The sequence below is a fragment of the Taudactylus pleione genome, unplaced genomic scaffold (genome assembly GCF_031769625.1).
Source record: "Taudactylus pleione unplaced genomic scaffold, aTauple2 ptg000454l, whole genome shotgun sequence".
Lineage (NCBI taxonomy): Eukaryota > Metazoa > Chordata > Amphibia > Anura > Myobatrachidae > Taudactylus > Taudactylus pleione.
The window spans coordinates 16,058,006-16,075,881 of NW_028284856.1; the positions used below are offsets into that span (position 1 = coordinate 16,058,006).

Here is a 17,876-nt window from a genome sequence, read left to right on the forward strand (position 1 = left end):
GATTGACCCTTTAGATGTATTTCCATCAAGCCAAGTTGTTCCTAAGTTCAATAAAGGACCAGACAAAACATATCACTCTTTTCTATTATACCTTACTATGCCTTTATAATATATATTAAGTTAAAATATTATGTCCTCCCCAACATTAAGGTTCACTTGGCAAAACAATGTTTTTCAAGCATTTTTAATTTTTAATTAATTTATTTTATACATGCACAAATTATTTTTTATGACTGAAATCAATTAAGTATCAACTTTGTAAACGTTGAGAAATTTCTGAATTAAAATAAATTGGTGTGAATCAATTTCATACATATTTTATTATAGATTGATTAGCGGATACAATATATAGTATTATTTTCACTGCAACAATTATTGACATTAAAGTATATATTTAATGAAGATGTTTCAACTAACCTTATAAATTTATGTTTTGATTAAGTGCTCTTGATGTTTACAAATAGGTTTACAATAAATATGTAACAATACTGAGCTTATTAACAGTGTAATAAACTTCAGTATTAAAAATTAACCTGTCTGTTCTATAATTCAAAAATTGAATGGTTTTTGCAATACAATTTTGTTTCCAAAAGAAGCTTATGTACTGTATTTATGGGAAATCATCTTTTGGAAAAAATCTTTTCCAACATGAATATTTCACAACTTAATACGTGAACAAACATATGTATATCATGTATAGTATATAGAAATATTATTTCCATTGGAAAGAAACATTCAGTTTAAAATACAGATGCTTATTTTATAGCAGGATGGTATATATTGCATCACACAAATACAGTTTCTTAAATACATATATGGCTTTCAAGTTTTCCCGTTTAGTTTGAATTCTAGTGCACAAACAGTATGATCGGAACTTAAAGTATATTAATAAATTTTTTCTGTATAAAATATTTTTACCAAAATAAATATGCACAATCCACACAGCTCCTAGACAGGAATGGTTAGTTTATGGAACATAGTCTGACTTTGCCTCTTCTTCTTGTCCCCAGATATTGCACTACAAAGAAGCAGTCTGCTATTTCTTGTCTATTTACCAATTTCTAATGTACTTTGTTCCGACTTCATTTCAGGTCTGAATATTATGGCTTGAGTAATAGAGATGCATTTGTTCTTCAGAGATTCAATAACGGCAAATAATATATGCTTCAAAGTGCAGAATATTGTTCACATCTTTAACGAAAATCACATTAAAATTGTTATAAGCTGAATAGGTGATTACACAATTGTTAAATCATACAGCATATTACCTGAATTAAATAGTTATATGTAATTATGTATATCGTCAGATTGTCGAACATATTTCAAGTATTACTGTATATTGTAGATTACATTAGACAAGGTAAGAAGCATTTATTCATATGAGTAAAAAGTATAAATGTGAATATTATGTTTCTGACTTTCAAAAAGATTAGTTTATCATGACAGCAAAAAAAACGTTGATATTAGAAATATGTTGTACTGCTCTATGGAGGAGATGTATTATAGTGGCATGGATTGTGCAGGTATAACTCTTCCTGCTTCGCCTTTTTTACCAAGGCGAAGCAGGAAGCAGTACTGACGAGATGTGTTAACATCTCACCTGCCGGAGTGGCGGAGTGAAAAACTCACCCTCCAGCGATCCCTGCCAGACCCCACAGCACATAAGGCTAGTGCTGATGTGCTGTGTCTCACCTTCCGGCAATGTCCAATGGGCATACGCGAGATTTCACAAGCATTGCAAGATCTCCAATGCACAGCCCGAAGCCCAACAGCCGCAACCAGGGACAGTGCTGTGACTGTTATATATCTTGTAGATAGCAGCGCCGATAATGACAGGGGAGCATAGATCCCCTGTAATTTAACACCCAACGCCACATATATACATGGGTGAGAAGTGGTATCAGCACACGTGGCGTGTGGGTTGTTCGGGCCGCACCGAGTGACACATCTGAGGGGTTGACACCAAAATAGCAAATACCACTAAACCCCATAATGTCCCTTCATACATCTCACCCCTATGTTTCTTATGTAATATGTATACAGGTTGTCAATAGTGCAGTTAGTCATTGATTTACAGAGTTTGCAGGTCTGGCTCATTGTCACATAGCTTGGTGCCTTTGCCAGCTTCAGAATGTTTTTCTGAATAAACAAAGTGATTTTACAATAAAGGAAATAGACAGTGGCACTACTGCTCTTTACACTATATTACAATATGTGCAATATATAGTTTATTGTTTGCTGCTGTGCATTATTTGAGCATGCCCAGCCTGCTTGTATGTCTTTAATAAGGCAAAATAAATCTAGATTGAGGACCACCCTTAAGATAAACTGCACTTAAAAATAATTTTTCCCCATTGAAATATATAAAACCACACCATAGGTCTCCCACAATTGCCTGGCTTTCTAAAGCTGGCCATCCACTATACAATTATCTGTCAGATATCTGTCCACTCTGGCTGGTTGAAATGAAAACCTGGTAATGTATGGGAGCAAATGACAATCGACCATTTGCTCACAAACACTGGAGAACAGACAAAAATGGTCGTTCAGACAAATTGATTAAAACACAGAAATGTAACCTATTTGAACATTTTTTTTGTCCTTTTTTCAGTGTTTAAAACCCCATACATTACCAGGTTTTCATTCCAACCAGCCAGATTGGACAGATATCTGACAGAAAATTGTATAGTGCATGCTCAGCTTTAGTAATAATAGTGTTTCTGCTAACCAGTGTAGTCGGCGTTAAATACTGACACTCCTTAGCAATTTTTGCAGCTATGGGAACAATCAGTGTATTCCACAGTTTGCTTTCATGGATACTACTGTTGCTAAGTGCATGCCATTCTTTTTAAACCTGTCAAATGGCAGCACTACATTTCTGACCTTTACGTTGGCAATTTCAAATCCAGTAAAACTTTTCTAGAAAGCTATAGTACCTTGCGTAATCATTGTAATTAGGCAGCATCATTTCTGAGTGGAATTACTGTTTATATTGGGAGCGGGTGAGGGCAAAGATGTAGTACAGATGTACACCAGTGGCGTGCGGGTTGTGCGGGCCGCGCTGAGTGACACATCTGATGGGGTGACACCTCGGAGCCCTGGGCAAGCCCACCAGCGTGGCGAGGACGAGAGCATTACATGCAGACACATCCCCAAAACAGCACATCAGGGAGCTATGCCCCCTTTCACTCACAGTAGGGGAATATGAGTGCCGCACCGGGTGTCATCACACCTTGTGACGCCTTTGATGTACACTACCAACTTATGCTGGGTACACACCTGAGTAATGGATCAGTCAGCTGCACGATGGGGCGACCGATCCAATAAAGTGGTATGCACAAACAATATTGTCCATACACACTTACCAGTACAACACCTGATATGTCTGGCCACAGAAACTGGTAGGGACATCATTGTCTGCTGTTTCTGGGCCAGCATATGGGTTGGTCGGTGGGTCAGCTGTAAAGAGAGCCAGATGTACCAATATATCTGCATCGGTTGTGCTCCACAGCCACCTAGATATGTGTGTGAATTATGTCATTCACAGACATATCATCTGTACACACGAAAAGATACTATACACTATACGATATGTCATTCGTCAGCTGAATGAACAACATATCACATAGTGCGTACCCAGCATTACTCTTATTGACAATCAGAAATAAGCTGTAGATAAACAATGACTTAGGGTCTATTTAAAAAACAAAGTGAAAAGCGGCACAAAAAATTTGATCTTTTTCCCTTTGTAGTTTTTGCTGAATTTCATTCTATTTTAAAAGTGCAGGGACAGTCCTTGTAGCAAAAGGCTGTCTAGGAGTGGAGTTTTTAAATATCTTTCACATTTGTGAATGACGTTTGAATTGTCTGTGGATGTGCCGATCAGACTGATGCTGGTTTGGAAGCAGGCCGGGGGAGCGGGAGCTGATGTGGGAGCAAAGAAGACAGAGCTGGCCAGTGGCAGCGGAGAAAAGCAGAATGAGAACACATAAAACCATCTAGAGATGGCGTTATGTTTGTAAAAAAAGATGATATCAGATATAAATACTGTTCCGGCACAGATCGACTTAAATACAATGGGGCTGCAGAATAAGAGAGGAGATATGAAATCTTGGATTTATCCACACTTTTCATGTACTGTAACTACTGTAAATAGAGAGAATACAAAACCTAGGGGTCAATCCTATTAAATGTGCCATTGCAACTGCGTTTAAACTACCCGAGCCTGGATTTACATAATTTTGCTCAGACCCCTATGGGGCTGCGAGCAGTATCAGACGAATCCGGGCCGTCGTAAAGTGCGGCCACTGCCATGATGACTCGCGCCGGCGAGATCATCGCAGCTAATAGGATTAACCCCTAAGTGTTTCTCCAGGTAAATTGCTGGAGAAAATACATATTTTAGTTTATTAAATAGACCTTTGGGTTGTTATTATTTACTGCACTCATGATAGCAGATAATTTTGTAATGTTTTCATCACAGTAATGAGTTAATTTGTTCATACCAGTCTCGTTTCTTCAAAACAGAGTGTTCATTGCATCTCACAAATACCACTGGTGGTTTTCCTCGTGTGATAGTGGCATGTTTCCCATTCTGGGGACAAAATATTAGCCTGAAAAAAATATACACCCATATTAACTTTATTGACTGATCAAATACAAAAAGACATGTTTTGCCTGGCCACATACAGTAATAATAAAAGTAGGATTCCAGATATCCACAACTTTAGACTATGTCCTTTTTGTTATATTTTGAATTGTTTATTTTGTTTATTTCACTAGTCTGAGCTTCATCAGTTAAAACTGCAGCCCTGATAGTAAGATGTTCAGCTTTGCACGAGGTTTCAATATAATAATTATTGGTATGCATTATCATTTATTAAGAGCATCATCTAGTAGCATTGTCATGTTGAAAGTGGCTTATACCTGGAGAAATTAATTCCAATTAATTACATAACAGAAATTATGTTAGGCGAGCATTTTAACAATTGAGCACATAGAAATCCACGGAAGGTGCTGCACAAATAGACCATCTGCCATCCAGCAACAAATTACAGCAAGGTAGTTGTAGGCATTAACCCAGGGCTATAATGTGGCCTGGACCCACCTTTCACAACAAGTGGTGCAAGTATGACTTGACACAAAGATAAGGTGAATTTGAGGTGATGGACTTGCTGAATATCTAAGTGATGTTTTGGATGCACTAATTCTATTTATTGCAAAAGAGCAGAGTATGAGGATCACCTTGTATTTTAGTAGTATTCTGAAGGTGAGGGGTTGCTGCTTGTCGTATTCAACATCTAAATTAAGAAATGTTTTAGTGAATGTTCATTCAAGAAATATATGTACACAGCACAGGGATAGTGGAGGTTATATTCTATCAGTGCTACAATGTTGTGATAATATGAATCTGTCTCATTTATTTTTACCCACGTTTATATGAACTCTAGAAAACGACATGTAGAAAAACATAGATATTTATATTGTATAAGTTTATTTATATTGCATGTAGCACTCTCCAAACAACTGTTACTTACTTTTTCTGCAACTCTCCTGATTTTATCCTGATTTTTTGAACATCAAATGCATAGGTTGTGAACCAATCTGACCAGTCAAAATAAGAATCCTTCTCCCATTTAATCTTCAGCATTAGCAGTTCTCCCACATTGAGTTCAGTATATATTAAGTAGGAGTAGGTCTTATTGGTTGACATTTCGGCTCTAGGAGAATCAAACAATTTTGGTTAGAATTCCTAATCAACACATTAGGCATATAACTCTATGAATGTCCTAATCGTAGATTGGGACATTACAGACATGGCTGAAAACTCAAATACATCATGCTATCCAACATGACACAAACCCACCCACTTTCATTTTCTGTTGCAGTTTCTTGTACAAGTGGTCTTAAAATATCAATTATTCAATTCAACACATTAATAGAAATGGAAAATTAAGGGGACTGTTTGGGAGGCTCATATTATTTTGTCTGATAAACACCTGTTTAAGGACTGTATAGCAAACATAACAAAGTATCGGAAGCATAATATTCATACACATACATTAGATATATATATAATAATAACTGGTTTGCAACTGAAATGTATCCACAAATCCATCAAATGTATCAGTGGATATTGGGTCTCATTCAGACCCGGTCGCAAGCACTGATCGCTCGCAACCGGGTCGACGTGAAGGCCCTGCGCACGCGCAGCGGCAGCACTGCGCGTATGCAAGCCCCGAAGCGGGAGAGAAATGCTCACTACAAAAGGGGCACCTGCCGTTTTGTGGGCGGCCGCATTGACATCAGCAATGATGTCAGTGGGGAGTTTTCTGCTCGATCTGAGCAGGAAGCTCCCTGGGGCTTACGTTTGCCGAGACCCAACCTTAGAGTCTCGTCGCAAGCCCCGATGGTCACGATGGTCTTCACCATCGCGACCATCAACCTGGTCGGTCGCTAAAGCTGTGGGTGGTAACCCACAGCTTAAATAGCGACCAGGAGGCCGCACTTAAAAAAGCAAGCGGCCACCCTCATTCAGAGAGAGCGATCGCTTCTTGCGACCGCCTATGAATGAGGGCCATTGCCTCTAGCTACTTAATATGGCAGATCATGCTTTAACAGCACCTTAGTTCACAGTACTGAACTTTATATCAGAATTTCATAGACTTTATCAAATATATTTTGTTTTATTTCCCTAAAGTAATACATCTTGCAAATGCAATTATGTTGAATTATTCATTGCCCTATTTGTAATACTGATCATTTACTATTTTATTAGACTTTATATATAGAATACTCTAAATATATTTATATCAGTAATTTTACTGACTGAGCTATTTATCCTGTACTGACATTGTGAGGTTCAGGCAGAGTCGGCGTAAAGCTGGGTACACATAAAATGATGTGTTGGCTGATCCGATGGATCAGAGTGACATATCGGGTACATCGTCTAGTGTGTACCCATTATATGTGCATTCCTGCGGGTCGATAGTGACATCCCCTGTCGGCCCTATTGCAGTCCCTCCCCCCGTCGGACCCGGCATGCGGCAAATGCTACACAGTAGCCGCATGTGTATCCCAGCTTTAGTCTACTTATATTTTGCATAAAATACTCATGTCCATACTGCGCATTCATCCAAAAAATGCACATATATACTGTAAATGTAGACTTTGCCACATTTTACACTTACATTTACTGTATGTCTGGAGAGGTGGAATGGGGGAGGGAAGGTATATATACATGTATATACTGAGTACAGCAATGATGTATGCACAAAATTATAAAGTATGTAGATCTAAACACAGACACTCCCATCAGGAGGAATATCTCTTGTAGGTGCTGGAGTGCTGGTGCAACAATACTAAATGATGATGATAACTATAAGCAGAACTATTTAGCTGCTACTGACTGGCTAAATAGTACTGAACACTCCAGATGATGTTTTGGTTATTTTATATGAACTTTCTTCCTTCTATTTATATTAATGCACTGACATGTCCATTTGGACTACTGCATGAATTAAGATTCCCATTGTATTTTTATATGTACATTTTATGTGCAACAAGCATTTATTAATAACTGTAAAGACCCAATTCCCTTCTTGTATATATATGTTATTACAATAAAAATGTGCTTTTTTGCTTTTTTTGTGCTTCTTATCCTACATTCAGGGTACAAATGCATGCAATTCTACGTGGTCCTATTTCGCAAGCCATGAGCAAAATGCTGAATGCAGGCCCCATTTAGACGTAGGACTAAATTCAGCTCAAAGGTGTAATTTTGCATCCGGGCAATAACATGTATGGACATATTTAGAGGAAGGAGGAGGAACGTCCTTGCCCAACTCTAAATTGCAATGTTAGCTTAAAGCTTCTCAGTATTTCTGTGTTTCATTGAAATACAGCCAGTATTTTCTCTGTAAGCATACCTACACCCTTTCATTGGATTTGTTACTAACTCTAAATCAGAACTATGAACACATTTCATTTTGGAACTCAAAATACAATTTTTGGTTCACATGCCTTGTTTTCAAGCAAGATCTCTTTACAAGCACCTGTTAAAAATTAAAGTTCATGTTTTATTTAAGGATGTTCTCAGAGATCTGCCCAATATTTTCCAAGAAGTATTTTGTTATGACTACAAACATTCTCTATCATATTTATTTAAAAGAACAGACATAATTTCTTATTCTTCAACAAGAATAACATTTTAGTTTGTTGTGTTGTATTATCAAGAAAAAATATTTTCAGTTTTGTCTCATATGGTGTGTGGTTTAATCTGGGCTCACATAAAAAGTCCCCAGTATCATTGATTAACTACAGCCTGAGTCCTTACAATAAACTTAAAATAACATTAACATATATGCAAGAGTCTTCTTACAAATTATACTTACAGTGTAAGTGGTCGGTTTTCGCTTTCTCCATTTGTTCCATACAAGGAAACTAAGAATGGTTGGTTGACTACAGTGAGGTTCTTCTTTGCAAAAAAGTGCACTTTTACTTGATAGTGGAATACTAAATATTTACACAAAAATAAGAAAAGATAATAATACATCATATTTGGCATACAATTTTACAGAAGTGAATCTAAACCTTTAAATATATAGTTAATGCATCAACATATGTCCAACACTGCCTGGCCTTTGGCTGATTAATGTATTGGTCATTATTGTTTGAGGATGTGCTTATTTGCCACTATGTTCTCAGTGATGTGCTTATTAGATATTATTTTTATATACAGTATCACTATACTATTTCTTATGCTATTTCTTTTTTTATTATTATTATTTCTTTTACACACACAATTCTTTTGTTTGTTTGCCTATTGTTGTTCTTAATCCAACTTTCAAATGAGCTGTAAAATTGATAACGGGCAACTAAGTTTTTTATTATTATTATTATTATTATTATTATTAATCATAATAATAATAATAATAATAATAATAATAATACTAGGATTTACTACTATATTTTTATTTAAAAATAATAATTTTTATTCAATTCAAAGATTGCATTATACCTTTAAAAGGCATCTGAGGACCAGTTTTCAAGTACATCTTAACACTCCTTTTTCCCCGTATCTTATTGACTTTGTAACCCAACGTATTGCAGCGATTTTTCCGGCAGCTTAGACAAAGTCCTCTTTCAAAGGCCTCCTTGGAATTGCAGCGATAGGCCATGCTTGGCTTTTCTTCATGAAGAAGAGAGTCAATGAAGAGGTGAATGGAGCGTTCATGAGAGCATTTCACAATCTGATCCATGTCTTAAAAAATAAGAGAAAGTAACATCATTTATATACTACATAATAGGGGGCTGATGAAGAGTTGGTGACATATGAGCATAAGTCCCTCTTATAAATGTACGCAGAAAAAGAGCGCATTTCTGTACATATGCAGTGCTATATAGATCACCATATGTGTCTGCTTCCACATCAACAGCATATCAGCCTTCTTTACAACAAGTCATCAACATCAGCATGGATTTGCACCTGTTATAGGAAGTGACACTCCTCCTAACATTGTTTCTTTGGTCAACATTTCTTTAACACAACCTTGCTGTACTTGGCATATAAAAAACAAAACAATTCCCCCAGCACACAATTGGCCAGGATCCTCCAATATGGCATTACAAGGCTGTATGCCCCTTTTGATGGCCATTGTAGTGTGCTGGGGGAATTGTTTTGTTTTTTCTTGGATTAACCCCTCCCTTACATGCACCTATCATGGGCTAATACATTGAGCAATTTCCATTCTGTTTATCACTGTACCTGGCCTATGCTGGGATGCCTTTTCCCTCACCCATTTTTCCTGCACAAGTCTGCCTAGGCACATATACACATATTTACTGTCTGAGCTAGGGATGTGCAGGCTCGGTTTTACTCGGATTTACTCGGTTCTTATCGCCACTTTACCGCAAATTCGGATTTATTATATTGGCTATCCAAAACACATGATAGGCGACAGCCAATAAAATGCCGTTTAAAGATCCGAGTAAATCCGAGTAAAACCGAACCCGCTCACCCCTAGACTCTGAGCATGCTCAGAGTGAAATCATGGTACATATGCTATGCAAACACGTATAGCACTCATTCTGCATCAGCTCATTGCCGGAGCATGGAGATTTTGCACCCTGTGCCAGCTCTGTCCCGGGACACAATAACACAACATCATCCCGAAGAGGCAGATCCGCCATCACTGGTAAGTACAGCACTGCCAGAGCATCCTTTGCACACTCCAGGCAGATCTACAGCAGCATTATAGGCTGCATGGTGCCATTCCAAACACCTTGCAGGCTAAATGTAGGTGCTGTAGGGTAGTGATGATGCTGCCACCAGGGCCTTACACCCTGGGCAATGGTACTGCTTGCACACCCCTAGTTATGGCCATGCATCAGCTTTACACACATACGTGAACTACCGATTGCATTCAGTGCTGAACTTGTAACTCCCCAGACTTGTTGCACACAACACAACTGTCTCTTCCACCTATTCACTGTCCCAGCCCTGTGCTGTATTCAAAATGCTGTAGTAAAATTTATATTTACTCATATGTTTACCTATAAAACCACGAAGACCTTTTTCTGCCATAAGTCGTATTGTGTCTCCAATATTGCATCCTGGCTGGAAGTTCCCACCATTGGGATAAATGTCAATATGTCCAACAGGCCTTTGTATGCCTATGCTGCGGTCAGGGGTACCCACACTATAAGTATGCACCACATCCACAAAGTCTGCATCATCAGGAGACAGAGTAACAGAGGTTTCTGCAAATTCAAAGCTGGGCCCAGCGGGATCCAAACCTGCACAAAAAAACATTGTAAGCTGGAGAGTATTGTGAAACTTAAAATGCCTGAACCCCCTTGAAGCTAGCAACAGATACAGCAATCGAGTTTATGGTTACCAAACATAATGGATGGTGAAACATAAGAAATAATAAGACGTCCGCTGATGTGTACCAGCAATATGTCTGTTAGCGATGTCGTTCACAGGCATATTGTGTTGGCTGCGCAGCACAGCTGATCACCGATATATATCTGCAGATAAATCGGCACCCTGTGCTGTGTGTACGGGCGGTCAGCCGACCGTCCACTCACTTGCTGCACAGGCCGCCATTGACTGACATCACAACTGGGCGGGCACATGTAAATGCCCACCCAATTGTGACGTTAGGCACGACACATTGGGCCATCAATTTGTAAATGTGTATGCAGGGGCGTAGAGAGCCACGCGGGGCCCCGGTAAAGAGGGGGCGTGGCCTAATTTCAGAAGGCGCGGCCACGCCCCCCTGAAAAAAAAAAAGAGTTTTGCAGCGCCGCTTTGTGAGCCCCTCAGCCCGGCGCAAAGCCAGTGGGGGGCGCGATCAGTGTGATCGCTCCCCCCTTCAGGCATAGGAGGTTGGGTCTCGGCAATCGCAAGCCCCAGGGAACTTCCTGCTCTGATTGAGCAGGAAGCTCCCCACTGACATCACTGCTGATGTCAGGGCGGCCGCCCACAAAATGTTATGCGTTCCGTCAGGAACGCCTCCGTTTGTGTAGCCACCCCCTCACCCCGCCTACAAAACGGGGCGAGCTGTCGATCAACATCAACAGCCGCCCCTTTTGTAGTGAGCTCCGGAGCAAGAGAGTTTCTCTCTCGCTCCGGGGCTTGCGCACATGCAGTGCGGCCGCTGCACATGCGCAGGGCCTTAACATCGACCCGGTTGCGAGCAGTCAGCCCTTGCGACCAGGTCTGAATGAGACCCAATATGCTCATGTCCTCTCTACACAAAGCCCCTCCTCCATTATTTGTTTATTTTGGAGGATTAAAATGCAAATATCGAAAGAAAAAAAAATAAAAGTTATAAAGTTTCTATAATAAATATAATGGTATTTGGTAACTATTGAAGGTCCCATCATAGAACAATGAAGTCTTCTTTTGTTGTTTACCTAAGAGAAGTGTCTGAATATGTAAAATGCCTTGTATTCTATTTTCTTGAGCAACTGGTGCTACAACCATATCGTCTACAATTTCCCAACTCTCACCTGTTATTCTGTTCACTTTGTTGTTAGTCAGATTTCCAGCAACTCCCGCTGCATGAGCACCAAGACTGTACCCCAAGATGTGAATGTTGTCCACTGGGTAATTTAACTTTTCCTATTAAAAATTAGATGTTTCATTTATTATTCTTAATAATGCTTTGAAAAAGAAAAGTAATAATGAAAAATAAAAGCTTTTAATTATGAATAAAAACATTTGTGAAGATATGTATTTACAATGTTAACATCTTTCTATTAGTACTGAAATATTATTAACATATTATTATTATTATTATTATTAATAATAATAATAATTATTATTATATATTGTTATTATTATTATTTGAAAGCCAGAAATGCATGTGAGAACCAATTTTTTAACTATTCAACATAGCATTCTGTAATAACAAATTAATAAATTAATATTTATTTTTATCTAATTTACTAAATTATCTCTCTTACTCTCTATCTTTCATTCTCTATTGCTCAGAATATATCCTGCTGTGTTGTTCTCTCCCTCTCTCTTACTCTACATCTCCCAAGTTATCTATCTTTTCCTTGCTCTCTAGCTCTGTTGATCTCTCTTTTTCTCTCTTCCTTGTTCCCATGCTGTCTTTCTCTCTTTCTCCCATGGTTTATTGTGCTCTCTCCAGCTCTTCTAGACTGTACTTACTTCCATCCAATCAATGAAACTTGCAACATCCTGTCCCACCAGTTGAGTATATGCCGCTGACACTGGGTAGTGCTGCTGTGCTCGAGTCAGCCAATCTACCACAACAACATTTGAATTTGGCTCTCTTTTGTATAGGGCATCCACCAACTTCCAAATCCAACTCTCATACATGCCAGTTACCTACAAATAAGGAAAACACAACCAAATAGTTGCAATGACATTTAAAAACTATACAGGCAAATTAAGCAAAGCAAAGATTTTTTATAATACATATTTGTAGTCAGCACTTTTAACAAAAACTAGAGTATAACTAGACAATTTAACTTAACAACAACTAGAAGATAAAGGGGGAGATTTATCAAAGCTTGGAGAGAGACAAAGTGAAGATAGATAAAGTACCAACCAATCAGCTTAAAACTGTAATTTTTAAACACAGTTAAAAGCTGATTGGTTAGTACTTTATCTCTCTCCACATTATCCCTCTCCAAGCTGTGATAAATCTTTCTCAAAGTATTTTGTACATTTAAATATGGAAAATATTTTATGCACAAAATTACGGGTTAGCCTTCTGTATCATTGAAACATATTTACTGACTCCCCAGCAAAAGCCTCTAATTGGAAATCCATCTATAAAATAATTACATTACCCATTATGTATCCTGGAACAGAACCTAAAGTAACTGTAAGATGTTTGGGTTAGAGAACACTGAGGATTATGTAATGTCGTTTAAGTGCATTTTCTGTTGCAGCTTCACCTGAATCATTAGAATTCCAATTTAAATTTGACAGAATGACAGTCATGTAAATGACCTACAGTAATTAGAAACTGTTTTATTTATTGTGTGACATTTATGAAAAAAGCATTCATACAACAAAATTATGTAATGGGTGTGACTGATGTCACCAATTAAACATGTAATTGCAACTAATTGGGGACATTTACAAATGGATGGGCAATGCTTAGGCAGCTTATGTAATTTTCTTTTTATTGTGGTATTATATGATCATTTTGAGATTTTTCTTACTAATTACAACCTATTTGCATGTTTGCACTGGTTGTAATGCCATAATTGTCAAATGAGATTATGTAATTAGGATTTACATAAATGAGCTAGAAACAAATGCAAAGGGATGCTCTGCTTTGTCTTTTGCACCACAGGGATAACTCCTTCTATGTAATATTACAAGATCATCAAATATGAAAGTTAAAACAAAGGCATCGCAAACATTCTTTAAACATTACAGATGCCATTAAGAGTTAAATTATGAGGCTTGAATATAATTATGAGCCGGGTGAAAGAAATTCGCAAATGATGTAAACGGTACAATAATTTGTAATGTAGGGTAATGTACTGTCTATTCATACATTTCTCCTAATGTGTAGCAAAGAGCCAATCACAAATCATCTACATGTTCTAAGCTAAAACACAAGTATTCTATCATAAATAAACAGCTGCTGTTCATGGCAGTAATTCAGTACAGTAGCTATATCCCAATACTACATTTTGTTTGGCCTTTGTAAAAGTAACTGTTATTATTGGATGCTGCAATTTAAGGTAACAATGCTGAACAAATAAAATTTATGATATTATTATAATGTTTTTATTTACACTTCAACTATTTAACAAATACTTGAAAGTTCCTATGTATGGAATTCTGGTTCAGAAAACAACTGGATTCTAACGAAGATTGTTTTTGAAAATACTGTAATTTATGAACAGCATGAAACACAATGTGATATGTTTTATGTGTTTTAAGTGTAAAGCAACAGTGAGGAGGATTTACAAGCATTGCTGAAATAGGCAAGTCGGCACTAAAACGTTAGCAATCCAGGCATTCACATTTATTGTCTAACTTGTACTAAACATTAAATACTAATTGCCGATTGTTTTTATGGATTAAATGCATATTTTAGCTTTGAGAAATGTTAGTAAATAACCCTTAGAGTATGTCTGCACAGTGGCAGCAGCTTTACAATCTGCAAGCCTATAAATTTTTAGTGCCGACCTTTTGCATATTGTAGCGCATTTCTTGCCATTCTTTGTAAAATAGCTTTGCATCACATATATTGTAAGAATCTATATGCTCAACTCTGGCACAAATCATTCATTTGCTGCAATGAGAAACACGAGGCTCACAGACAACGAATCTACTAAATTTCCAGACAATTTTTCGTCCCAGGCTCTCAATGAACTGTACAGGTCCCAAGTGCTCTGTTACTGGCACACTTAGCTGTTGCCTGGTTAGATAAATCCCCTGAGAGACTTTCATAACTTTGTTATAGATAATTATCGTAACTGTTTATGGTTTTCAGAAAAAGACTAAAACAGTTTAAGTGAAAGTAGTATACATGAAGCAGAGCAGACAGATATTATAGGAGTATTCCATAAGCCATATCATCTTATCACAAATAATACAATTTTGCACTACTATGTTTTCAACAGTTATAGAATAGAGAGTCAATAATGTGCTGTAACTGGCTGTGCGGGTTAGGTACAAAAGGTTGACAATAAATAGGTTGACACTAATTTGGTCAACACCAAACAGTCAACATGGAAAAAGGTCGTCATGAAAAAAGTTTGACGGTACAAAACATCAACAGGTTCAAAAGGTCAACTTAGAAATGGTTGATGCAGAAATGGTTGCCACATTTTTTTTTCTAACCCTCCCCTTAGTGCCTAACCATAACCGTTCCTTCTAATGCCTAACCCTAACCCTCCAGGAAGTGCCTAACTTTTACCCCAAACCTAACCATTTCCACGTCAACCTTTTGTACCTGTCGACCTTCTGTACTTTTGACTTTTTGCCAATGTCCACCTTCTTCCATGTCAACCTTCTGGTGTCAACAAAATCATTGTCGACCTTTTGTATGGAACTCGGCTACATTATGTCAACTCTTATGCACTAATTAAGATAATGTTGAGAGAGGTTGATGATGTGTACTAGGGATGACTGACATGGGAATATAAGTGCAGTATATATAGATGGGAAGAGAAGTGAGCTGAGCAAGCTAGATAAATAAATTCTGAGACTTAGGTGAGGCAAGCTAAAGACAGGTGTGTAGATGTGAGAGACATTATTGTACTATTCTCTATTATATGTTCATATTTATAATAGGGGTAACATTGGATAAGCAGATAGGAAAGAAGCAGAAATGGGAATTTTATGTAATAGGGGGGTTGTAGGAAAAATCAGGAGGTAGGCTAATGAAAGCACAAATATTGCAGACGTGTTACAGAGGCTATATTATGCACCTGACAGGAAGTACACTAATATAACTAAACAATTCTGCAAACAGCATACTGCTGATGATGTACACTGAAACCAATCAGATAGTTATTCAATGATGTTTGGTTTTCTTTGTTTGGTTAGTTGCAATAGCTTATAACTATCTTCAACTACCTATAACTACCTCTACAAAATTAATACTATAAAATATGCAAGTGGGTGTAATAATTACATAAACTCCTGTAAATAATATCGGTATAAATAGTGAGTTCTGATGTCACTGGTTAGAATTGGTGAGTTTTGATATTATCACCTGTGTATTACAAAAATGTGTGTATTATAAAGAATAGTGTAACCTCTATTTTAAATTATAACAGATATTAGAAATCACCTAGGATTTGTGTGACCTGTATAAAATATATGGTCGCAGAATTTCTTGGTGTCTTCAAATATCCTTATTATTTACAATATAGGCCCGTATTCAATTCGAGCTGAAAAGACGAGATCCGCAAAAAAGTATCGCCGATTGCAACTTTTCGCCAGGCAGAAACTTATCTCCATATTCAATTGCAAACACTTTTTGTGTACGCAAAAACACAATGCAGTGTAATAGGCAAAAAAGATTCGCCTCTGAATAGTTGGAGCAAAAAAGTGCAAAATTGCTATTTTAGGGTGCAAAGGTAGGGGAACCACTCAGCACCTTTGGGACAGCCCCCCAAAGGATAACTACACAAAAAAAAAATAAAAAAAAAATGAGGAACACCCCAAAAAATTACTTAGAATAAGGGGGCAAAAAAGTACAAAGTGGGGATACAAATGTAAAAACTAGCGAAATAGACTTTTGGGGGGTCTGCAAATATGGGTGAGGTGTTTTTTGATTGCAGGTGCTTGCTACTGGTGCGTTTCTTAAAACTTTACTTCAGCGACTTTAAACCATGCTTCCACCCATTTTCAAGTACCCCAAATTTGACAGGATTTATTTTCTTAAAAAAAAAACTGCTTAATGTTATTCTTCACCACTTGTGCAAAGACGCTAATTAGAAGACATTGACACCCCTTAAGTACCCAAATAGCTTTATTAGGGCTATTCGGGAGCATGTACATGTGATCCCCAATGTTATTGCATCTTTTAGGGGGTGTCATGCTGATTTCCCCAATTCTGACAGTACTTTTCGCCTGGTTTGCGTTTTCGCGTCCTATGGAATTGAATAGGGTGATTCGCGAGGACGCTCGCGATAAGTTTCGAAGTTTCTAAAATATGCGATGTAGGTGAAAAGTCCGTCAGGCGAAAAAGTACAAATACAAATTGACAAGACAACAAGCTATTTTGGCAAGTACAGTATAATGTTCCATAATTAAATGTACAGTGTGCTTTCATAGAGAACTACTGTATACACTCACATTCCAGTTTCCTGTATCTGTATCTTGTACTGTTTGGAACTAAACTACAGTATGTATACAGCTTTCTGTGTGTGATCATTTTTTATTATGAACAACACATTATGGGCTCGATTCTATTCTGCACGATGTGAATAGCTCCAGGAATCAGCTCCCGGGGCTATTCAATACACCGCGCAGCTAACCCCGACTAAGGTTTTCTTCTCGCACCCCTACGGGGATGCGAGCAGAAATCCGACAAAAGTCCTGGCGCGAGGCTGTTTTCTGCCCTTAGCACCAGGAAAACAGTATCATGCGGGAAGTTAGGTCGGGGAATGCCTGTTCTCGCGCCTTAAACAGGGAGTTTAGACGCAAGAACAGGCATTCTCTGACTAAACACTGCGCACAGTTGAATAGCTCCGGGAGCTATCTCCCGGCGCTATTTACATCATGGGCTATTGAATCGAGCCCTATGAATCTTAATAACCGTTTATCAGATTTGTTACCAATGATGAATGAATGAAGAACCATCAGGAATTTAGTGCTAGAAACCTAATTAGAAGACATTGACACCCCTTAAGTACCC

At 37.8% G+C, this 17,876-nt stretch overlaps 1 protein-coding gene across 3 annotated transcripts in view; it reads right to left on the minus strand.

Annotated features, from left to right (window-relative positions):
- Positions 1 to 301: 301 nt before the first annotated feature.
- The window catches only part of LPL (lipoprotein lipase), a 31,532-nt gene continuing 13,957 nt past the window's right edge, over positions 302 to 17,876 (minus strand). For all 3 annotated transcript variants that reach the window (XM_088448408.1, XM_088448409.1, XM_088448407.1), the window contains 8 exons: positions 12,686 to 12,865; positions 12,019 to 12,130; positions 10,555 to 10,797; positions 9,020 to 9,262; positions 8,394 to 8,514; positions 5,538 to 5,720; positions 4,506 to 4,613; positions 302 to 1,191 (listed from right to left, as the gene is read on the minus strand). In XM_088448408.1, the coding sequence (XP_088304534.1) occupies position 1,191; positions 4,506 to 4,613; positions 5,538 to 5,720; positions 8,394 to 8,514; positions 9,020 to 9,262; positions 10,555 to 10,797; positions 12,019 to 12,130; positions 12,686 to 12,865 (1,191 nt within the window). In that variant the 3' untranslated portion in view covers positions 302 to 1,190. The remainder of the gene's footprint in view (positions 1,192 to 4,505; positions 4,614 to 5,537; positions 5,721 to 8,393; positions 8,515 to 9,019; positions 9,263 to 10,554; positions 10,798 to 12,018; positions 12,131 to 12,685; positions 12,866 to 17,876) is intronic.